We start from the raw sequence: 25,112 nt of genomic DNA on the forward strand, positions 1-25,112 counted from the left end.
AAAGCCTTTAGGGCTAACTCGCCATAATCTCATACAGCAAATGGGAACCACTGAGCTTTCATGTACTAACAGAGAGAAGAGCAAAGACTATGCTAAGACTCCTACATTCAAAGAAAATAATTACTATGGAAAGAATAGAAGCTATACACAAGAAAAAGCTAAACACAGATCTATCTAGAGCAAACTCATGATAATAAGACCACACACAAACACAGTGAACAGCCATGGAGCAGTCTCACTGCACCCAATGCTGGACTATTGTCAGGCCCATTCCTCATGTGCAGAGAAATTAAAGAACAAGCCTGACCAACTCAGCTGTGAAGCAGGAGTCAAATTCCAGACTGTCTTGCAGGAAGAACATTCTTCACCAGCACGTCTTAACTACTGCCATGAGTCTGGGATGGAGTCCCCCACGGCCATGTTACCTCTTTGATTCGCTTGACTAGAGCATTCTGATCAAAAGCAACTGCCTCTGCGCACTGGTGCAGGTGGTCTTGGTACCGGAGGCAGAGCTGCAACACCTGCTGAGAGTCTAGCTTCTCCAGTTTGGCATTTGTTGGGGAAGTCTGTCCACTCAAGAGCCCTTTAGAGGAGAGAGATGGAAAACGTGTAATGAGAAATACTGTTGATGAACTTGTGATTGAGCTAGCTGAAGTTCATGGAGTCAGGGAAAGAGACAGTTCATTGTGCATCTTCTGCTCTATGTAGATGAAAATCATTACAGCTACCTTTTCTGGAGTCCCAACCGCCTATTAGCTGCTTTTGCCAAGTGCTCCCTGTGTTTTACTATCTTAGCCTATTTTACACAAGAGGGGGCCAGGAAGAACCTTCTGATCATTAGGAAGGGAGTCAGTGGCTTCCCTCAGACAATGCTCCTAGCTTTATCACACTACTACAAAGTATCAGGGGAATAACCCCTTTTGACTAAAAAAGATGGAAGTGTATTTAGTTACTAATATGGTTATCTGAGAAACTGAGAAAAATGTATAAGAAATTTTAAGAAATTGATACCAAAATTAAAACAAAGGCCAGAGTGCAAGCTAACCAGCCTGAAACAGTTTATCTTCTCCTAAAATTGGTTTATTTAGCCATATAGCTTCAATAAGCAAAGAGGGCTATGTTCTCAACATCTTTATATTGAACCACCATGCGTTCCTATACGCACATGTCAGGATAAAATCACAATCATCTATTGCAGAAGAAATAATTCAATTACAGATGCTATTACACTTGCCTATGGTCAGAGAGCAAAGCCCTGACCTGAATTTAAGCACTTATGGTTGCAACTGTGGTATCAAGCAAGCTCCTCCTGTACATTCTCAAGAAGTACTGGCATTGTATCTATTGTTATTAACCTATCAAAAGTTGAGACTGATAAAATTCTCTAGTGTTAAATAAGTACAGGCATCTCAAAAGTTCAAAATAACAAAAAGTAACATTTTACAGATTAACATATAACCTATTTGAGGAAAATATTTCTATTTTTCAAATATTTCCAAAACAAAAAAGACAGAAGGGTTATACTGGTTTATATTTTCCCAAGTCTTTTTAGTGTTTTGCTTAATAGAAGACAATGGAATCTCTTATCTCTTCTGCATGTAAGTTGCCATTTCTTCTCACAAAGTCTCTGGGAAACTCTCCTGGATACTTCTAAGATTGACAGTGGCTTGCAAATGATGTCCAAGTATTATCACAAAAACCATTTGACCTCAGAGACTCCCTTGTAGGGTCTTGGGGCTCCTGGGATATCTGTCCCTCAACTGGCACATTCTGAAACTCACTCATTATACCGTATCATGCTGTTCTTGGACTAGAGCACAAGGAGTATTGAGGCATGTGACACCCGGCATGTGCTGAGCCTCCCGTGCCGATTCTACCATCAGCCCCTCGCTGTTCCCATACATGGAAACTCAACCCATTTTCCCTGGCAGGATGATACACAGATGATACACACACAGCAGGGCTGTGCCTGAGAATCCTCAGGCATGCTACACAGTGCTCACATGCTATGGGACTCAGCACTAGGGAGGGTGTAACATGAGATCAGAAGTTTGAGGTCATCCTCAACCATATAGTGAACCCAAGGTCAATCTGAGATACACAAGATGGTGTGAAACAAAATAAAGAATGAATTAAATGCCAGGCTAGAATTTATGTCTTAACTATTTATTTATAAGGAGGATTTTTCTTTATAACCTTTTATTGCTCAATTTTCAAACTATAGAAAACCAGGAAGAGCTGGGCAGTGGTGGCGCACGCCTTTAATCCCAGCACTTGGGAGGCAGAGGCAGGCGGATTTCTGCGTTCGAGGCCAGCCTGGTCTACAGAGTGAGTTCCAGGACAGCCAGGATTACACAGAGAAACTCTGTCTCAAAAAAAAAAAAACCAAAAAGAAAAAAAAAACAGGAAGAAACCCAAATACATCTAGCTTCCATAAGTCACATTTTATAATATCCAGACCTCACTACATAATCATTTCTTCTTCTGAGCCATTAAAAATAAGCAGATGGGGTAGGTGAAAAAAATAAATAATAGACACTAGCTGGGCAGTGGTAAGTGCAAGCCTTTAGTCTCAAGACTTGGGAAGGAGAGGCAGGTGGATTTCTGAATTTGAGGCCAGCATGGTCTACACAGTAAGTTACAGGACAGCTAGGGCTACACAAAATCCCATCTTCAAAAAAAAATCAGCCCCTCCTCAAAGGAAGAGATCATGATACCTCGGTTCATAAAAGATTTCTGTCTACATACTTACCGTTAATTTTTCATGTTAAATAAATTAAGTTTCTACATCAGTTTGGAGCAGGGCCACTTCCTTTGTTTTCTAGTTGTCTTTAGGTTATAACAGAGATGCACACAAAACAGACATTTACTGAGCTAAAACCCGATCTAATGGACTCTGTTTATAAAGTGGTAGGTTTGCAACACTGGACATATTTCCTAAGATCATGTTGAAACCATCCCTTTTGTACAAAAATGAGGAGTGGGCTCGAGGGAGTGGGTGAGGACCCAGACAGAAGGTAACAGAGCCAACAAACTGCCTACTATATATAGCCACCTCTTCATGGAAGGTGCTGAGTGGAAAAATCAGCAGGGTTAGAAACTGGGTGACCATTTTTCTGAATTCTTCTATGTTAAACACCAAAAGAGTTAAAACATAAAGCACAGTCCAGAGCTGTGTGGTTATTAAATTAGGCTATTGCCAAACTGAATTTTTCAACCTGAGAGCTTAGTTTTAGAATTAAGAATTAATAGTATAATGTTAGACACAAAATTTAAAAATGACAGAATAGAGAAAGTAGACTTTATAACTTTACAAAAGTTACTGGGAAGGTATAATTAAGCAACAATAGTATAAAAAAGAAAAGAAAAAGAAACCCCTCTGTGTGAACTAAATGCTAATGTCTTTCCCAAATTGCCACTTGAAATCCTACAGATCCTTGTTCCCACCTCCCAGTGTTAGAATTATAGGTGTGCACCATGAGTGTGCATACACACATACATGTGAGCACCCACATGAATATCTCAACACTAGTCTGGAGGTCAGAGGACAACTTGTTTTACATAAACCTTTAAACATTTTTTTAGCCTTTAAATGTTTTTATTTATTCCTTGACAATTTCATTCATGTATAAAATAAATTTTGATAACAGTCACTGTTCTCAGAGCCTCTTCCCATGTTCCTTTCTTAACTTCTTGTCCTCTTTTTTTAAACCACTGAATCCAATGAGTTCTGCTTATGTACATAGAGGTGTGGGATTATTCACCGGTACCTGGTCAATCTGCCAGGAACCACACCCTAATGAATACCGATGCTCTAGTAGCCATCAACTGCCATCTGGAGGACAGCTTTTGGGAGTCTGTCTTAGGGATCACACTCAAGCTGTATATAGCTCTGCAGCCAACACCTTCACCTGCTGGATCACCTTGCCAATTCCATGCTTGGCTTTTGCTGTCAGTTCTAGGAGTCCAACTCAGGCCCCCATGCTTTACAGCAAATACTTTGCCCAGGAGTCAACTCCCCAGACCCTACTCTTGCCTCTCTACAGCAAGGATATGTTCTTACATGTATTTATTTTGTGCCTGGGTGGGTGGGGGTGGGTGCACTTGTACTAAGTGCCTTGCCCTGCTCTGCTGGCTTGTCTATCTTCCTCTTATCTTTCTAAGCAATTGGAATGGTGGGGCTGGCAGGGCTGGGGAGGTGGCCCAGCTGGTCCCTGCTTATTGAGTATGCAGTAGTGCCTGGACCTGGATGGTCAGAAGTGACAGATAACTGCCTTGTACACACTCACTGTGTCGTGTCCACCAGCATAATACTATCCTTACATAGACCTAAGGAAACGAAGGGGAGCCACTATATCACAATGCCAGCTGTGCTTCACCTGTGCAAACCAGAAAGAAAGGGATCTCCAATCAACCTACAGAATCTGGCCTGTGCTGCCAATGGCTGGATGTGCTATGTAACAGCGAGCTACGAACTCACCTCCCCTAAAAGAGCTTCAGCCTTCTAAAAGGAAAAGCCCACAAGCTCTATAAACACCTGAGGGACCTACAATGGCACATCTCATCTAACCTAAGTCCAAGCCATGTGGCCTATTATGGTCACATCATCAGGAAATGTCTTTGTAAGTCACCATATAGCTGGGCACAGTGATGTGCATGACTGTAAGTCTTGAACTTAGGAGATAGGGAAAAGAGGATCAGGAGTTCAAGGTCAACCCTTAGCAACATAGCAAGTTCAAGATCAGCCAAAGGCCACATGAGATCCTGCTAGGAAAAAAAAGCATAAAAAAGGCAGAAATATAAAGAAAGTCTGGGGCAACTGAATGGTAAGGTACAAAATAGCAACACAGGAACACAGGAGCCAAGAAAAAGCAAAGGAGGAGGATGCTCTAAAACTAACAACTCTGGAGAAAAGAGACTGACAAGTACCTGAAACATAATGAAAAATAGTAGCCCAAGAAAACAGACCAGACATGAGATCCAAATCAAAGCAGCCCGTCCACCCAGCATGGTACTGGAGTTCCAACCAAAACAATTAAATAAGGAGAAAAAGGAGAGGTGTTCAAACTGGAGGGGAGAAAGAAAGTGACTTGTGATCACAGGGATGATTTTGTATGCAGAAAGCCTTAACTACTGCTTGAAGTAGTAAGCAAAACTTAGTAAAGTAAGAGGATGCGAAGTCAACTAACTCAAAAGTCTGTTGCAGTTCCATGAACTAAAGAGAAATCCACAAAGGACAGAAATCAAGAAAGCAGGTCCAATGACAACCACATCAAAAGCTTACAGTGCTTAGGGGTTAACTACAGAAGAGCAGAAGACTTTCATAATGGACACTAGTGACACTGATGAAAGGCAGGGCACAAGGAGAGGGCTGACTCTTGAAGTTGTCCTCGGGTATCAGAACATTACTCAGACTTAAATAATAAATCTTTGAAACATTTCATTAGTTGAAATAAACCAGACAAAAAAGGGTAAACACTGTTTAATTCCATTTACATGAAATACACCAAATAGTGAAATTCCTAGAGAAAGGAAAGGGAATAATGGCTGTCACACTGGGGGTAAAAGGACTTTGGAGGTCACTGTTAACGGCTTCAGAGTTCAATGTGAGAATATGGGAAAGTGAAGGTTGAGAGTCATGACGCTGCAAATAGACCTGTGAATGGACCAAAGCCACTGAACACAGCCTCGAAAAAAGGTTGAGATGATAAATTTTAGGTTAAATGTAGATAACACTGAAATCAGGTTGGTTAATTTTAGATTCCACTAAGCAAACATATTCTACAATACTCCTGTAATAAAAAAGATCAAGAATGGAGGATGGAACAGAGACTGAGGAACGGCTAACCAATAATCAGTCCAACTTGATACCCATCCCACGGGCAAGCAGCAATCCCTGACACTATTAATGATACTCTGTTAAGCTTGCAGACAGGAACATGTTGTCCTCTGAGAGGTTCCACCCAGTAGCTGACTCAGATAGATACAGACACCCACAGCCAAACAGTGGATGGAGCTTGGGGACTCTTATGGAAGAATAGGAGGAAGGACTGTACCCTGAAGGGGATAGGAACTCCATAGGGAGACCAACAGAGTCAACTAACCTGGATCCTTGGTGCTCTCAGAGATTGAAACACCAACCAAAGAGCATACATGAAGGCCTCCCCAAACATATGCACAGAACAGATGTTCAGCTTGTTCTTCATGTGGGTCCTGAATAACTGGAAAGAGGCCTCTCCCAAAAGCTGTTCACTGTATGTGGGATATGTTCTTCTAGCTGGCCTGCCTTGTCTGGCCTCAGTGGGAGAGGAAGAAGCACCTAGCCTCACAGAGACTTGAAATGCCAGGGTGGGGGATTACCTGGGGGGGCCCACCTGATCATAGAAAAAGGAGAGAGGAGGGGGGATGGATTGTGGGAGGGGTGACCGGGATGGGGCAGTGAGCTGGCTGTAAAGTGAATAAGTAAAATTAAATTAAATTAAATTAAATTTAAACAAAAAGAAGGTGGCAGCCAAGAGAGGAAAAGTATGATCAACAGGAAACAAAATAAAAACTACATTTTCTTGCCTGGAAACAAAGTTCTTAAATTAAGTTGTCTTCGAAGTCTCAAATTTTCAGTTTAACTTTTTAAAATTTTTTATTTATTTTGTGTGTGGGAGGAGTACACATATCTCAGGGCTCATGTGTGGAGTCAATGAATGACTTAGGGGAATCTGTTCTCTCCTTCTACTATGTGGGTTCCAGGGACCTAACTCAAGTCATCAGCCTTGGCAGCAAGTGCCTTTATCCACTAGACTTCAAAATTTCATTTTCTTTCTTCCTGTCAGTCTGTCTATCTGTCTATCTATCTATCTATCTATCTATCTAACTAACTATATCTATCTATCTATAGTGATATATAGATATCTATATAGTTAGAGAATATATAATATATATAAATTATATGTATAAAACTTGTAGCATGCTATATAGACCAACCTAACCTCTAATTCACAGAGCTCTACATGCCTCTACCTCCTCAGTGCTAGAGTTAAGGGTGTCCACCACCATGCCTGGCTATTTTTATTATTTTTTATGTTAGAATGTTTTGCCTGAATGTACATATGTGCACCGTGTATGTATCAGCGCCTTCAGAGAACAAAGTGTGTCAGAACTCCTTGAACTGGAGTTACAGATGATTATAAGTCTAGAGACCAAACCCTGGTCTTCTGAAAGAGGAGCAAGTGCTCTTAAACCACTGAGCTATCTTTCTAATCCCCACAAAATTTCACTTTTCCTTTCTTTTTCTTTTTCCTCTTCTTCCTCTTCTTCTCCTCTTCTTCATCTTCTTCCTCCTCCTCTTCCTCTTCTTCCTCCTCTTCCTCTTCCCCTTCTTCCTCCTCCTCTTCTTCCTCCTCCTCCTTCTTCTTCGTTTATGAGACAGCTGTTCTCTGTGTAGTAATGGCTGTCCTGGAACAAGCTCTGTAGACCAAGCTGGTCTTGAACTCAGAGATCCACCTACTTCTGCCTCCCAAGTGCTGGGATTAAAGGTGTGCACCACCATCACCCAGCTCAAATGTTCATTTTCTAAGAAAAAGGGTTATCTACATACTAGATGCTTGCTATGGGTTGACTATTTCCCTTTCAAACTTGTGACAATATGAGGAATTGAGGCCTTACTGAGGTGACAAGGCAATGAGGTTCCTTTAAAAGGGGCTCAGCAACAGAAAGGAGGTTTCCTTCTGACCTTTCAGCTTCTGTCCTATGAGATCACAGTGTTCAGGGCACCAGATTGACAGCAAAACCTGAGCCCCAAGCCCTCACTAAACAACTGTTAGCACCAGATCTTGAGTTGCTCAGCTTTTAAAACTGTAAAAATAAATCTTGTTCCTTATAAAGTATTCATTCTTGGGTATTTCATTACAGCAGCACAAAGAAACTAGCAAGACTAAAACACACTAACATCTTAGACACTTAAATACTCAGCATCCCACTCCATTTGCTGAAGGAAAGTTCTAGATTTAAATTCCTTTCGAATTGCTACATTTTAACGTACATGTGTGTGCCTGTGTGTGTGTCTGTATGTGTGTGTGTGTGTGTGTGTGTGTGTGTGTGAGAGAGAGAGAGAGAGAGAGAGAGAGAGAGAGAGAGAGAGAGAGAGAGAGACTGATTGATTTAAACAGGGACTCTGTGGCCCAGCCTGGCTTGGAACTCACTATGTGGCCCAGGCAATCCTTTGGACCTGCTGCAATCCTTCCTCAGCTGAGATTATAAGTGTGTCTTCATCACACCCAGTGCATGACATATATTTTATTCCTACTACTGCAAAAAAAAAATGAACTCCTTTTTGCCTCTGAAGTAAACTTACGTCACCCTTGTTTGAAGATAGGTGCAGCTTCTAAGTAAGTCTTTGTCTATAAATTGTTTGACGGCAGCCTTTGAAAATGCAGAAAGGCAGTTATATGGAACTACAAGATAAAGAGACACTAAAGATAACAAGATCACGTAATAAACTTTGCTCTTTCCCCTAGCAACTACATGTAAACACACACGACGTATCCTGTCATCATCTGGTCAGAGCTTGACTGAGCTACAACGATAAGTGACATATCAGTGGGTCCATTAGTTAGTTCTCTGACTCCTGGCTCCAAGTTCACTGTGATAATATATCTCAATCTCTATGAAACCATAATCAAAGATTTCCACCATGTGGCTGAAAGAATGGGCTTCCACATGCTAAGTCTCTGAACGCATGACTTGTAGAAGATACTCCAGTTGGATTCAAACTTGCTCCCCTACTGTCTCTAAGGCACACGGCTGTGAAAGCATGCTTCTTTGTAGAAAATGTGCTCAATAACATAACTCATAAGAAATAGCACGATTATCAATACCCTTCTTTCATTCTGTGCTATAGTTCCTCCAGAAGCAGAAAGGCACCACAAAGAGGACAGGGAGAGCTGGGCTATCACAGGAGGTTATACCCTGATGCCTCCAAAGCAAAGAAAGCAGCTGAGAGTGGCAAGTGAAGGAAGCAGAAGCCACACACCTCCAGAAGTCACGCCTGTGCTGCTAGAGAGACAAATTGAGAAAGGGATCTACAATCACACAGATATTTTGAACAGGAACATGTGTAGTTCATGTTGAAGTTAATGTAATTAAGGTTAGGGAAATGGGTTTGCAAACTGGTTAAATCAACAGTGTTAGAACTAAACCTGCCTTTAAGTATCAGCAACCCGCACTAGCAAATGAGGAAATGCGGAGCCAGATATTTATACAGCAATGAAATGAGATCCTGTATGTAACATCTTTAAACTGGAAAAGAAAGAGAAAGAAGAAAGGAAAAAGTAGTTGCTATTGTTAATCACAAAGGAGAACTGTGTGCACACAACCACTTTTTATATATGACTTGTTAAAAAACAAGCACTAAAATGAGTAGTACCTTGGACACTCTCGGACGAGTCTATCCATTGAGTCTAAAGATACATAGAAAGTTTACCTATTCTACCAATGTTTATGTATAGAATTTCTCTATAGACAAAGTAAAATAAAATACATTGGAAGAAAGTAAAGAATTTAACAAAAGCAGGCTAGAGAGTTCGAGGTACATCCTCTGGAACTGGAGCTTCAGACACTTGTGAGCTGCCATGTAGGTGCTGGGAATAGGACCCAAATCCTCTGGAAGAACAGCACAGTGCTCTTAACTGCTGGGCCAAATGTGGGTACACAGTCAGACACACATGCAAGCATATGCTAATACAGAAAATAATACAATAAATAATTCTAAAATTTTTATGAATCAAGAATAAGAATACTTCAATAGGAAATTCCAAACCAGCAATCTGTGATGGTTACTACTGTTAACTTGACAGGCTTTTAGAACCACACAGGAATCATACCTCTGGGCATAAGGGAGTTTCTAAGTTGGTTTATGATTGCGGTGGGAAGAACTACCTTAAATTCAGGCACCAACATTTCAGGACTGAACAGAAGGGAGGAAGTAGCTTAGAATAAGCATGCATCACTTTGTGCTTCCTGACTGGATACAAAGGCCCAGCTGCTGCCTTGCTTTCCATGCTATGAGGAACTGTATCCTCAAATCGTGGGCTAAAGTAAAGTAAACCAACCCTTATTTACGTTGCTTTTGTCAGAACAATGAAAAAGGAAAGGGCTTGATGAAAAAGCCATCTCTCAAAGGCTCCGTGGTTAAGAGTGCTTACTGATCTTCCAGGGGACCTGAGTGCAGGTGCCAGCACCTAAGGAGACTGGGTGTCTCACAGTCTCCTTAACTCCAGCTGTAAGGGATCCTTCTAGCCTTCTAGCTGCCTCTGGCACCTGCAAGCAAATGGTATTCACTCACGGAAATATACATACATGCACATAAATAAGACAATAACAAATACATCTTTCTTTAGAAAGAAAAAGGTAGAGGGCAGGAAGGAGAATGGGAAGGAGAGAGGGAGAAGGAAAAGGAGGAGAGGGAAAGAGAGAGAAGAAGGGAGGGAGGGGAGGGAGGGAGAGAGAGAGAGAGAGAGAGAGAGAGAGAGAGAGAGAGAGAGAGAGAGATCCCTTCCAGTTCTGAGATCCTATGAGCCTTATATGCTACAAGACACAAATAACTTTCTAGTGCTCATGGAAGAAAAGAGTTTTGCTCTAATAATAATGCCCCTAAAAAACAAATGGTTTCCATAGGATTGAAGGTGAGTGGATGCTCTAATTCTGAACCTTGTTATTTTCCTCTGTCAGCTCCTTTCCTTCCTGGATGCTGTGCTCACAACCCTATTGCATCAAAATCATAAACATTCCTTGACCTCTTCTACAGAGCTATCCCAGAGAAACAAACCTAGATGAGGATTTACACTGCCAGATTTTTATAAGAACTCCAGTGTTGTCTGAATGTCCTCAAACAAGACAATGGTAATAATTAGAATGGTGTTTTCAAATAATTTCCAAATGATATGGCAAATGTCAGAATGTTAATCAAAATTGTAACATAAAATACACATTCAGTATAGTTCTAACTGTAAGCAAACGTATATCCTAATGTCCACAGGAAGAAGAAAAATCACATAACAAGTGTTATTGATTATGCCTATATGGTAGAATGTTTTAATTTTCTTTTTTGTAATTGTTTTCCCATTTCTTTAAAATAACTATATCATTTGTTATCAAAATATGAGCACAAAAAGCTGTGTTATAGCTATCTTGGATTTATGACACAGGAAGTGAAATAAATCCTTTCAAAGAAGGAAGGCTGGAATTAAAAAGTCCAGTTTATATCTCAGCCTGTGCTTTCGGTGGTTGCTAGGCATATTGCTACCTTTAAATTAACTGGTAAGTATGGAACAGCTGGACAATATGGACTTTTATTGAGGATGTGGAACAACAGGAACTCAACATAGGAAACAAGGCTATAAATTGACATAAATACTTTGAAGGGTAAATTGAGTGTGGTAAAGCAAAAATGTATGCACTCTGAGACGGCAGCTTGTCACCAGTTACCTGCTCTAGAGAAAACTCTGTGCATGTGTAAAAAGTATGAGAAAGGCCATCTATTGCAGAATTTTCAGTAGTGAGACAACAGCAAACTCAATCATTAATAAGACAAGACTAAATACACAGCAATGGATAAAGAAGGTATATCTCAAAAATATAAGCAAGAAAAACATTCCAGAAGTATATGAAGCATACACATAGACTACTATTCATATACAAGTCGAACGAGTATATTGTGCAGAGATATGCAGATATTCAGGAAAAAACAGTCATGGAAAACACATGAATCAGTTAATGATTTCCTGTATTATGTTCCTTAGGCACAAGCACAGAATGCCAGAGAAGGCTAAAAAGGATGGTGTATTAGCTACTTTTCTGATGCTATGACCAAATACCTATCAAGAAGAAATCTAAGGTGCAAGAGGTTTTTTTAAGCTCAAAATTTGAGGAGCCACAGTCTACTGTGATAGGGAAAGCACAGCATCAGGTCCGAGGAGGGTGGGAACGTGTAGCAGCAACCTCCTCACAATTCTACGTATTGAGAAGCAGAGATGAACCTTGGTACTCTGCTGTCTTTCCCATTTCCCCTATTTTCATTCAGTCCAGGCCAAGCCTGTGGGATGTCCACACTCAGGGCAGGTCTTTCCCCTTGTCCTCTCTGAACACATGCACAGATACAACTGAAAGTTGTCACTAATGTCCTAGACACTAATTAATTCTTTACTTACACTGTTTATTTTTGAGAGAGTACCTCATGTACCACAAGCTGATCTCAAACTTGCTATGTAGCTAAAGCTAGCCTTGAACTCTCCTGATCCTGCCTTTATCTCTATAATTGGGATTACAAACATGTACCACCTGGCCTCTAGGAGACTCTTAATCTAATTAAGCTGACAATAAAAATTAGCCATTACACACAGGATGAGAGATTTAAGTTTATTTGTGCTTTTTTCCTTTTCCTTGAAGGAACAAAATCTGAAACAAATATGCCAAATTATTAAGGTCTGACAAGGATGAATGAGTAGAGAGCACAGCTACTTCTGTATGCCAAGATACTATAAAGAGACGTTCTAAACAATCCTGGGATAAGCGTTAGTGACCTCCACTGCAGCAATCTCTGCTGAGACAAGGCTCTGTCTCTCCACAGCAGGAGTTCTTAAACTCTTTGGGATATAAGAGCCCTCTGCAAAGTTGATGCAATCCATGGTATTTCTTCCCAAGCGGGTTTGGTACACCTTGCCCTCAGCTCCAGGCAACATTTGGAAATAACTATGAACTTTCTTTAGTCATATGGTGGACCAGTTACATTCTAGCTGTGGTTAAGAGTTAGTTAGCAAGGTTAGATAATAAAGAGACAGTGACACAGTGGGTGCTCAGAGAAACAGTCTATGACATAAACAAGACTTTCACTTGAAGAAAGGCTGCTAGAATGACTACAAGCAAAGTCTTAAACTCCAGTGCTAAGCATGCAGCTGAAAGGTCTATCTGTACAACCGAATGATTGCTGGGGAGGCAGTCCAAGAAATGTCCTTAGGCTCAACTGGGCCTTAGTGCAAAGCCAAGGTTATAAGCTGCAGCTGATAACAAAGGTTAAGGAGACTTGCTCATATTTCATACATTTTTCTTTTATTTGTGCATCTTATTTAATAACATTTCAGCTGGCAAATTTGAAGCTAATGTTTACCTAGTGTTTGTGGATAGCTTTTTCAATAACACACTGCATTACTTTCAGAAAGTCCAGATAAGTGGAAAATTATGACTCTCTGTCAGACTTGGAGAAATCTGGGGGCAAATGGTTGCTGAGCCCAAGAAGCCACAACAGAAGCAAAAGGCACACAATGTACCAGACGGGGGTGTAACATCTAGGAAGACACATGTCTTCTGAAAGCCAGGCTTATGAGCTGCACCTGCAAAGGGACATGAGATTCTGTATTCTGATATGTATGTGAACCTCTGTAAATACTCTGTACATGTGAACATCTCTAAACATGTGAACAGCCAACATGCATGTGAACATCTGTAAATAGGATCACTATCACTGAGTTCTTCTCACCTAGAAGCTCCAGACTGTAGCATTCTAAAGACTTCCAGAAGTACACTGTTCTAAGCTTGACAACGCACAGGAAAGCTCTAGTTTCTTTGGTCCCATCTTTCACTGTCTCTGTCTCTCATCTTTGCATACCAATCTCAGCCACTTCATCATGCCTGCCTCTTCCCCAGGCCTGGATCTCTTGTTTCTTCAGCCCCTTCCCTCCACCATGAGCTACTTACCTCCTGCCTCTCAGAATGGAGAGGAAGCACCACAGATTAGACAGCTGGTACAGCTTAGGAACCAACAGTCCGTTTAAGAAGGCTTATGCATCCTTCTCTTTCCTGACAATGTCTTTCCCCAAAAATTTTATCCATTTTTCAGAAAATCCATTCCAAATGAAAGCTACTCTGCATTGCAAAGTGCACAGCTCCCTAAGACGTCCCGAGATCTTTAAATGACAGAGAAAATTGAACTGTTGATAATAAGATAGGCTGTTTTCAGTCTCCCCTGGCCCTAGAGAAAATTCCAAAAAATTAGGGCTTCTCCTAACTGTCACAAAACTGAAGGTACTACTGGAATTTAGTGAGCAGAAAAGCTCATCAGCTCCAAAACAGCATAGTGCACACACAACGATGAGAAGCAGGCCCAAGATGCCAGTGGTGTCTGCAACCCATTCCTCCTCTAAGCCTGGACCACTGGCATTCACTTAGACAACTTCAGTGAGTCCAACCTGTATTTGACCAATCTTGATACTGTTGCGGTTTTAGAAATATGGACAATTAGTCACTTGAACCTGGCTGACCAAATTTCCAACAAATTCACCTAGAGCTGGGGGGAGGGGAGGGGAGGGGAGGCAATGGCCTTTCCTCCAGGGTTGACTGCTAAAACGACTATTCTGAGCTCCATGGGACCGTGTCTCAGGTACTTCTTCACTCATCATTATTGCAAGACTATTGAGACAAAAAAAGCAACAGGCGCCATTCCTCCTTGATCCTAAATCAAGATAATTACACAACCCTCTTCAGGGATCAGCACACAGTGGCCCTCAGGGCCAGGAGAGGAGTCAGTAAACATCCCTCTTCTCCAGCTCCTGTTCTGAGGTGGACTCCTCCTGATAAGAAAAGCAAAGCTACTCACAACAAGTAAGACATTCTTCACTCCTTCTCCAGCTTACTTTCCCCTACAATTCTTTCCCTTTTGTCTTCACCCTCTCCTCCCTGTCATGCTGTACTATTTGTATGACAAAAAAAGAAAGAAAAGAAAAAGAAAGAAAGAAAAAGAAGTTGCTTCTGGCCAACTGTGACATCAACTCATTCTTATTCAGTGATGTCCAGCATGAACTGCACTCTCCCAAAACGTTTGCTCAGTTCTGAAGCAACAAAGATGATTAACTTCCTTCTGCTTGCTTTCCCTATGTTCTTGATCTATTTGCAGATCTTCTGAAACATTCCTATGATGCAAGGCCCTATATGTGTGCACAAAGAACTTTCCAGGCAGTCTCAGCAAGCTAAAACACTGCCCCTACGTTACTAGAAAGGGTAACATAACAAGATAACTTGATCATTTTTAACCCCAGAAAAGGTATTTCTGTTTCAGCATTGTAAGAAAGAGCTAATAGATCCAAAAGAAAAAGAAAAATATAAAAGTAAGCCCCAGACTACTCTAGATCATTTCTTACTTATGGGAAGGGAAAAAAGAAAAGGTAAAAACAGCAACGATGTGTTATACTACTTTCTGTTATACACTTTAGCAAGGCACCATTTAAATGTTCCTGAAAGCCAACAATTTTACTCTACACATTAAGTAATGTAAAATTCCAAGAGCTTACTAGAAAATATGGCTCTGGTATTTGAGTGGCCAGCACTGATGGGACTAGCAGACTATGTCAGGCTCAGATCCTCCCTTTCGAGGTCTCCTAGGCCTCACTCCCTTTCAGTGCAACACCCCTCTAACCTGAATGCACAACTGGAAAGGCATCATTCCCAGGTCTGAGTCAGGAAGCAGAAGCTGCCTCCAGTGTTGCCTGATACTGTCATATTCTGGGATATGCACAAGGAACCCTGCACACAGAACCCAACCCACGGAACTGTGACAGGGCATGGCATTAACTTCTTCCTGGGGCTCTTGGGGGCATGCTACAGGAATGAATTAATTTAGACCCAAATCCTACCTAGCAGTGATTGAAGAGGTGCCATTCTGAGTTCGATAATCTTCAGGCAGATAGCTCACTGTTTGTGAGTTCCAACATTTCTCAGAAATACAAATTGAAGTAAACTAAAGAAGGAACAAGAATAAAAAAAAAATCTATCTGCCCCTGTAACTGTGACTACTTAACAAAATTCCAGGATGTGGTGTAGCTTAGAGATATAGCACTTGCCTAGCATGCAGTATGTGTGTGTGTGCACATGCGTGCACACACACACACACTTATAGAGAAAAAGAAAATCATAGGCTGCTGCACTGCTGCGGCTGCTGAGTTTGTTTTAAGTTAACCTGAAAAAGACAAAGGAAGCAGCTCTGAAGGTTATAATTACAGAAAATTGCTCAGGTGACTTCATCCCACCCACAGGCTCCGATGAGTACTTTATAAGCTAGTGTTCTGGAAGGGTACAGCTGCTAAGCATGGGTTTCATATGCTCCATTTAAAACATTATTTTATCAACACAATTGTTAATGGCTTCTAAACGAGAATAGCAATTTCCAACAAGAGTGCCATAAATTCCTATTAGTATTCACTCTGGGTTTAAAGAACTGAACCACAGATGGATTGTTCCCTGGCACAAACAGTAGAATAACAGTATAATGATTTCACAACTCCCTACTCCTTTCCAAGAGCACTGCATACAACATTACTAGTGTGCTAAGTACATCAGCACAGAGTATTTGCCATGACTAGGAGACTACCACTAGGGCAAAATCGACTCAGAAAACCATTAAATCTGAAAGATACTGCTGTCCTCCCTTTCTAAAAATACTCCCACTTCATTGACAGTTCGCTCAGGACCAGAGAAACGCTCCAAGGGGAGCGTTCAGCTGTTCAGCCTACATCACTGAAATTACTCTTCTAGCTGTGGTTAAGAGGACCAGTTTAAGAAATTAGTCTCTCGTTTCAGTTCGTTCTGCCTCCCCAACCAGGCATATTGTCCTTTGCCTTCAGTTCTCACTCTCCTGGTACCTGGTCTTTCATCTCTTTTTTGCTCCTTGTACTGTCCCTAACTCAGCCAGGACTTTGATCAGTGTATCATTAGAAAACCACAGTGACTACCTAACTGAGTTGTCCATCTCAGACCACTGCCCCAGTAAATACCCAAAAACATAGACTTGTTCAAAGACTTATTTTTACCTATGTGTATATCTGTGTGAGACTATGTGCAAATGCCAGTGAAGAGTAGAGAGACATTGGATCGCTTGAAGTTGGAGTTATAGGCAGTTGTAAGTTGCCTGATGCGGGTACTGGGGTCAGATCTCTGGTCCTCATGATAGAACAGTAAGTGTTCTTAATCTCCAAGTTATCTCTCCAGCACCCCATCTCTGCCTGCCCCCAAATCCCACAGCTTTGAAAGTGCCAGTGTCATGTTTCCTTTTGCAACAATAAAACCATAATAGCAGTTGTAATTTCAAGGCACTGCCTTCAAATTCCTCTCCTTAGCCTGAAGAGCCTCCAGCAGTCACTGAAGCCAAGTACTGTGCCTATGAATACCACTTTCTAAGCTTGAGACCAGTAAAAACCCACATTGAATTGTCATTGTTATTTGTACCATATCCATGTACATCTGGTTATTTTTAATTTAAATGTATAACTTGATATATTGCTTTTAAATGTTATTGTGGCTTTAGCCCATCTTTCAAGTCTACTGAGAGAGACCATTTGACCCTTATTTCTGGCATCCATCCATGTTAGATAATTTATCCAGTATTACCCGATGTGGGTACTGGGGATCAGATCTCTGGGCCTCACGATAGAACAGTGAGTTCTCTTAACCCCCGAGCCATCTCTCCAGCACCACCCACCCTCAAAAAACTCCCACAGCTTTAAATGTGCTGGTGTCATGTTTCCTGCTGCAACAGATCAAACCGTAATAGCAGGCACCCACGTCCAGTATATAAATGTGATTTATTTGTCTCAACAAATCTTCAGTGAGTGCATAGTACATCTAGGGTTCTTTGGGTAGTAGTAAGTCAGCTGGCAAGATAATAGAACAAGGCAGAAGTCAAGGTCAGACCCCCTTACATCTTTTGATTTTCTTATAGGCTTACTTTAGAATCTGTTAGTTTCCAAAAGACACAGTAACTAGAGACACTGACTGTCTTGGAAGGGGAGCCAACTCAGAAGGTAGGAAGAGTTGGAGCTGATGCATGGAAGCCATGATGAGGTCCTTTTGGAGTCATCTCCCTTCTTTAGCATCCTCTCTTTCCCTTGTTGAAGCTTCTGGCATCTTCCGTACTCCACAATTCACTAAAGACCATAGTTTAATAATTCTACTCACAAGTTCTCCCAATACCCTGAAGAGGAGGAGTGAGTGGAGGTAGGGAGCCCCGGAGGGACAGTGCAGAAGGAACGAAGAAGCAAACACCTTTGACCACCTCGCTATGCTTCTTCCAGAATTCTGTCTGGGATTTTAGCAACTCACATCCTAACAATGAACTGAAAGTTAATTATCTTTCTCTGTGGCAGAAACTATGGAAGCAAAGGAGGTGTTACACAGCCGGGCTCTGTCCAGGCCCTTAAGACCACCATCACTCTAGCCATCCAGTCCCCTTTCCTCATCATCCTCACTCTCACCACCTCTGAAGTGTCTCCAGACTCACTCACACCCTGGTTTTCCACTTGCCCGTGTTACACTTTTCCCTGTACATTTAGGAGAGACTTCAAAATTAGACCTTTAGCATGCTCCTCACACAGCCCCATCAGCTACCTCAGATATCTTCCCCTTTTCTCTTTTGTGATTTAACTATGTCATCAGCAATCTTGGAAAGGTAAAAAGGACAACAAAGGAGGAGGGCTAAGGAAAACTTCCACTGAAGTGGGCTGAGCCATTAAATGTCAGGTCTAGTGCTGGGGCAGTAGCACACATCTTTGATTCTAGCACTTGGGAGACAGAGGCAGTTGGCCAGCCTGGTCTACATAGTGAGTAGGCTATGTAGTAAGATCCTGTTTCAAAAAGACAAAAACTTGGGTTCTCTAAAGAAAAAAAGACAAAAACTTCTAGTCCAACACAGGAGTGAAAGCTTGCAAGACATAAAGGCAGGAGGTGGCTGCTAGTTTCTTCTAGAGCTCAAGAAGTTACAAGCAGTGGTGGTGGGGGTGGGGTGGGGATGATCACTTGAGATTTTCAGATTAGTACCCAAACATAGTGGCAACCACACACTCTAAGGGGTTACATTGCTAGAACTAGGCTTAATGACAATTCCAGCAACAATGCACAAAACTGCAGGCCAGATATAGTTCTACATGCCTTTAATCTCAGTATTTGGGAGGTTGAAACAAGATCACTCCAAGTTCAAAGAAGTGGGCTACATAGTGAGTTCAAGTCCAGCCTGGTTATATAAAAAGACTCTTTCAAAAACACCAGCCAACCAATCAACTAGCAAAACAACAGCCAAACCAAATAATTAGAGTTTGTGAAGCCAAGTGGTAAGTGTGTGCCTAGCATATGGAAAGCCCTGGAAGGAGTTCACCTGTACCAAAGGAAAAAAACCTCTATAAATGCATATTAAAATATATTTATTTGTGAGGGCTAGGGAAATGGCTCAGTGGGTAAAGTACTTTCTGCATATATATGAGGACCACAACCCACATTAAAAAAAAAAAAAGGGTGGGTACAGCAGCACAAGCTTGCAACCTGAGCACAGTGTGTGGACGCAGGAGGATCTGGGGGCTTGCCACCATGGTAGCCAAAATGGCAAGCTTTAGGTTCAGTAAGAGACTTTGTCTTGGGCTGGAGAGATGATGGTTAAGAGCACTGACTGCTCTTCCAGAGGTCCTGAGTTGAATTCCCAGCAACTACATGGTGGTTCAATACCATCTGTATGAGATCTGATGCCCTTTTCTGGTGTGTCTGAAGACAGCGACAGTGTACTCACATAAATAAAATAAATAAATAATTCCTTAAAAAAAAGAGACTTTATTTCAAATAAAATAAATAAGGCAGAAGGGCTAGGAGTTGGCTTAATGGAGAAGAACACCTTCTGTATAAGCATGAAATTGGAACTCATGTTAAAAAATAAAACAACAAAACAGAGCAAGAGTCGAACATGAGCGTGCCTGTGCCTACGACACAGCAGTGTGGCGATGGAGACAGGAGAATCACTGAGTTGCTGGGGGCCAATACAGCTCCAGATTCAGTGAGAGACCATGTATTAAGCAGTAATGAAGACAGTAGTAGACCAGGATACCAGATGTCCTCCCCTGGCCGCTAGACACACCTGCAGGTGGCCTCCTTTCATTAATCATTAGCCCTTTGTCCTGCTTTCCCTTATTGTAGAACTATGAGATGCTGTCTGACCAGGTGGGTTTATTAATGGGCTTATCTATCACTGGCCAATGATCACATCCAAGAACAGTGGGTGTCATTATTAGATTTACTTTGTTTGCAGATACACTGCTTTTGTGCTGGATATTAACTATCCACAGCCAACCATTCCTTTTTGTTGATGTCATACATCTAAATAACTGGCAGCCTTGACACTATTATCCTTCCTATTTGAGGTTTGGGCCAGGTCTTAAAAGCAAAGTTTTACTGTTTTCAATTGTGTGGGGCTTTTTTTATCTCTCTGGTTACTGTCATTGTGTTTAAGTGGTATGGTACACACAGTGGCTAAAGTCTCAGGGGAAAAAAAAAAACCCTGTGTTTTAAGTAGCATTGTCCTAGTAACAAATATACAGAATAGTAAGGAATAGGCTACCATAATAAACTCTGCATTGATGGTATGCAGATAAGCACAGTGCTGATAATAAAATAGTAAATGGAGTCTCTTGGGAGCCAGGAATAGAGCTCAGAGGTAGAGCACTTGCTTATCTTGCACAAACCTAGGTTCGATCTCAAATACTGCAGAAAAGAAATAATCATAACCTTAAGTTTTATAAGGTATGGTGGCATATAATTCCAGGAGTTGGAGGCCAATCTCAGCTATCTAGTGAGTTTGAGGCTAGCCTAGACTACATAAGATTGTTCTCAAGAGGAAAGAAAAACAAGAGGCTGAAGATATATGTCAATTGGTAGAATTCTTGCCTCGTGTACAAGGACCTTGGTTAGAGCCTCAGAAACTCATAAGTGGGGGATCATGGCCCATGCCTATAGCTCCAGCACTTAGAGGTGAAGACAGGAGGGCGGGGTCCGGGAGGTCATTCCGAGCTACACAGTGCACAGGAAGCCTTTCAGATTGTCTCAATAAATAACCAGCAGTACCTGTTACTTGCTGCACATAACGTAGCAATATCCTCTTGAAATCCTAAAATAAACCTAGGTAATTTAAAAAGTTACCAGACAGAAAGAGTTCTCACTCTGTCAACAACGGTGTTATGTGATCTCCTATAGCCTTTACATCTGGGCTCTGCCCTGTTAAGCATTTTAAGGTCATCTGAAAAGTTCCACTTAGGATGCTAGTTGTAAAAATTATAAAAATAGAAAAAGTAAAAAGCGTCAACAATACAGAAACATAACTGCACAATGGGGCTGAACGAATATTTAGCTTATACTAGCAATCCCAAAACTGTCTGGAAAAACAGATGATGGGGAGGTGTGGCTTAAAGTCAAAGCATGTGAAAACACTTTAGGGCTTTACAGGACTCAAGTGAATGTGCTGCTGAGAAACTTTAACCTGAGCTATACTGAAAGGAATATGGCGTGCATAAAAAGAAGGTCCAGCCTGTGGAAAGACACAGAGGACCCAGGCTGTACTTGGAATAGGTGCTCAGTTGCACAGGTCAAACCTAGAAGGACCAACATGGAATGCGTGTAGGTTTCCAATCAGAGGGCTGATCAACACAACATCATGTTACACAAGGAGCCACCTCAGCCTAGAAAACAACTACTCTGTAATTTTTAAATGAGTACACATTATCTTATGAGAATAAAAGACATTTCCACTTTGGAAGAAAAAGCTCTTAATAATGCTTGCAGAGTATTATGAAACTGAATGTTCAGATAGTCCTTGTTCAAATGTATATTGGTTCATTAAATTTGTTTTTGTATTGTTTATTTTTGTTTTTGTTTTGAGACAGGGTTTCTCTGTATAGTTCTGTCTGTCTTGGAATTCACTCTATAGACCAAGCAGGCCTCAAACTCAGAGATCTGCCTGCCTCTTCCTCCCAATTACTGGAACTAAAGGCATGTGCCACCATATCCAGCTTCATTAAATATTTTAAAAAGCAATCTTAGCATACATTGTAATGTTCATAAAACTGCTATTACAATGTCTTTGTTTATAACTGTCAAATATTTGAAACATTCCAAATTTTCTCCATTGACAAATATTCAAACTATGGTACATACATAAAATCAAACACCAGGAATGAAAGGGAGCAAGCTCTTGAGAGATGAATAACTCTTGATTTCATTACTCTAAGTGAAAAAAGCCAGACTCAAAAGGATACACGCTGTATGGTTCCAAACAGCACTGGAAAAGATAAACTCCAGGAACAGGGAGCAGATCAATGGTAGTAGGCTCAAATGAAAGGGAGGAAACTGACCACAAAGGCACACATGAGAAGTTTTGAGGAATGGTGGAATTATTGTATACCTTGGTTATGAATGTGATAACACAATGGTATGGATCCATCAACAGTCTCAGAACTATATGATAAAACAGGTGTACTTTGCTGTATTTAAACTATATCTTAATTTTAAAAGAATTAAAGGAAAATTTGTTGAAGTAAAAGAAAGAATAGAGATACAAAAAGAACAAAAATAAGAACCATTTTTTTTTTTAAACTGAGGACAGGGCTGGAGAGATAGTTCAGCAATTAAGAGCACTGACTGTTCTTCCAGAGGTCCTGAGTTCAATACCCAGCAACCACATGGTGGTTCACAACCATCTGTAATGAGATCCGATGCCTTCTTCTGGTGTATCTGAAGACAACTGCAATGTACTCATATAAATAAAATATAACCCTAAGGAGAGGTCTGGAGAGATGGCTTAGCAGTTAAGAGCACTGGTTGCTTAAAGGACCCAAATTCTGTCCCCAGCCCCACATGTTAACTCACAACCATTTGTAACTCCACTGCCAGGGTGTGGTGGTTTGAATAGGAATGGCCCACATAGACTCATGTGTTTCAGTGCTTGGCCACAGGGAATGGCACTATTAGGAAGTGTGGCCTTGTTGGAGAAAGTGTGTCACTGTGGGGGTGGGCTTTGAGGTCTCCTATGCTCAAGCTATAACCAGTGTGGCACACAGTCTCCTGGTGTCTGCAGATCAAGATCTTTCAGCTCCTTTTCCAGCACCATATCCACTTGGACACTCCCATGCTCCCTACCATGATGATAGTGGAACCTCTGAAACTGTAAACCAAGCCAAATTAAATGTTTTTTCTATAAGCGTTGCCTTGGTCATGGTGTCTCTTCACACCAACGAAACCCTAAGACATAGGGAATGTGATGCTCTCTTCTAGATTCTTTGGGCTTGTGATATACACACAAGCATGCACATAAAATAAAAATAAATATTTCCTTAAAAGAGTATAGTTATGAAAAAACTAAAGAGAAATAAAGACTTTATCAGAAAAAATAACAAAGACAAGAGTCTTATTACCAGCAGACCTACACTACAAGAAATGCTAAAGTAAGTTCTCTAACCAGGAGCATGACGACAAACAGAAACCTGGATCTATCTAAGGAAAGGGGAGTCTCCGGGAATGGCTGAAATGAAAGCAAATATGAAACACCATTTTCTTATTTCTAATCACTGACTCACTGAGCGTCTGAAGTGGGAATCAACAGAGCATGGTCCAAAGGCCAAATCTTACTCCTTTGGGGTTTTATAAGTCAGGTTACATAGGAACACAGGCACACTCATTCTTTTATCCATCATCTATGGTTGTTCTCTCATAACGAAGACCAAAGAGCCTGTAACGCCTAAAACCTCACCTTTGAAGAAAATGCTTGCCAAAACCTGACCTACACAAAAGGCAGGACCAGCCAGATAACGTGAGTTTACAGCATATAGGAAGGAAGACTGTGTGACAGCCAACACAAAAGATACAGAGACACTGGGGTGCACTCTCTGAGATCCATGGGAGTCTGAAGTGTGAGCAGCATGCCCTACAAAAGACTATCTCAAATAATGAGAAGGAGAGATGTGTATGGAAATCCTAGGATAACCATGTTTTAGAATCTTAATGTAAAAGTTTAAAGGCCTCAGTAAAAATTGAAAAACAAGACCATAAAAAGACATAACTCTGAAGCACACAGAAAGAAGGGGAAATGAATAAAAGAAAAGAAAATCAAAATTTATTCAAACTGAAATTAAACAGTGCTAAAGATAACATTTGAAGACAGAAATTTGGAAGTGGGGTGAGACAAGGTCTTACTCTGTAGTGTGGGCAGGCCTTGAACCTGTCATCCTCTTGCTTCAACTTCCTGGGTGCCCAGGCAGGACAGATTTTCAACATGTATAAAGAAAACAGACTTGGACTTGGCCAGACTTAGTGCCTTTCATCCCAGCACTTAAAAGACAATAAAGTGCTTACCAGCACCCATTTAAATAAAAAATCCAAGTGTGGGCAGTCACTTATTATTTCAGCACTAGGAAGGCTGAGATAGGACAATCTCGGGCATGATGGGAAGTCTAACTAATTGATGAACATGGAGCCAATAAAAGAACTCTGTCTCAAAAAAGATGGGAGACGTCAGTGAGGATGACATCTGCCTCTGTCCTCCACATGTACCCTGCACCTTGCACAGACAGGAACATGTGAGTACATATGCATGGTCACACACGCACACACTCGTAAAAATAATAGTAAGAAGCAGGTGTGACAGCACACATCTTTAGTCCCAGCACTCAGGAGGCAGAGGCAAGGAGATTGCTGTGAGTTTGAAGCCAGCCTGGTCTGCAAAGTGAGTTCCAGAACAGTCAGGGCAGTTATACAGAAAAACCCTGTCTCAAAACAACAAAAGTGAGAGAAACTTCTTTTTGCAATGAGCATAAGAGAAAGGCAACTTATCCCAAACTACACAAATCTAGAGTGACATAGACAAAGTTCTGGGGAAGGTTCTCTTAACAGAATGTTGTATATTCAGTTAAAAACAAAACAAAACAAAACAAAAAAAACCCAGGCAGTGGTGGCGCACGCCTTTAATCCCAGTGCTTGGGAGGCAGAGGCAGGTGGATTTCTGAGTTCAAGGCCAGCCAGGACTACACAGAGAAACCCTGTCTCGAAAAAAACAAAAAAAGAAAAGAAAAGAAAAGAAAAGAAAGGAAAGGAAAGGAAAGGAAAGGAAAGGAAAGGAAAGGAAAGGAAAGGAAAGGAAAGGAAAGAAAAGAAAAGAAAAGAAAAGAAAAGAAAAGAAAAGAAAAGAAAAGGGGCTGGAGAGACAGTTCAGTGGTTAAGAGCACTGGCTTTTCCTCCAGAGGACCTAGATTTGATTTCCATTATAAACATGATGG

The 25,112-nt window shown here is 41.2% G+C and overlaps 1 protein-coding gene across 4 annotated transcripts in view; it reads right to left on the reverse strand.

The window, feature by feature from the left end:
* Borcs5 (BLOC-1 related complex subunit 5) overlaps positions 1–25,112 on the reverse strand; it is a 67,047-nt gene that overhangs the window by 22,497 nt on the left and 19,438 nt on the right. For all 4 annotated transcript variants that reach the window (XM_028781001.1, XM_028781004.1, XM_028781002.1 and 1 more), the window contains one exon: positions 426–583. In XM_028781001.1, coding sequence (XP_028636834.1) covers positions 426–583 — 158 coding nt within the window. The remainder of the gene's footprint in view (positions 1–425; positions 584–25,112) is intronic.

Source organism: Grammomys surdaster, unplaced genomic scaffold (genome assembly GCF_004785775.1).
Source record: "Grammomys surdaster isolate TR1022 unplaced genomic scaffold, NIH_TR_1.0 373, whole genome shotgun sequence".
Classification (NCBI taxonomy): domain Eukaryota; kingdom Metazoa; phylum Chordata; class Mammalia; order Rodentia; family Muridae; genus Grammomys; species Grammomys surdaster.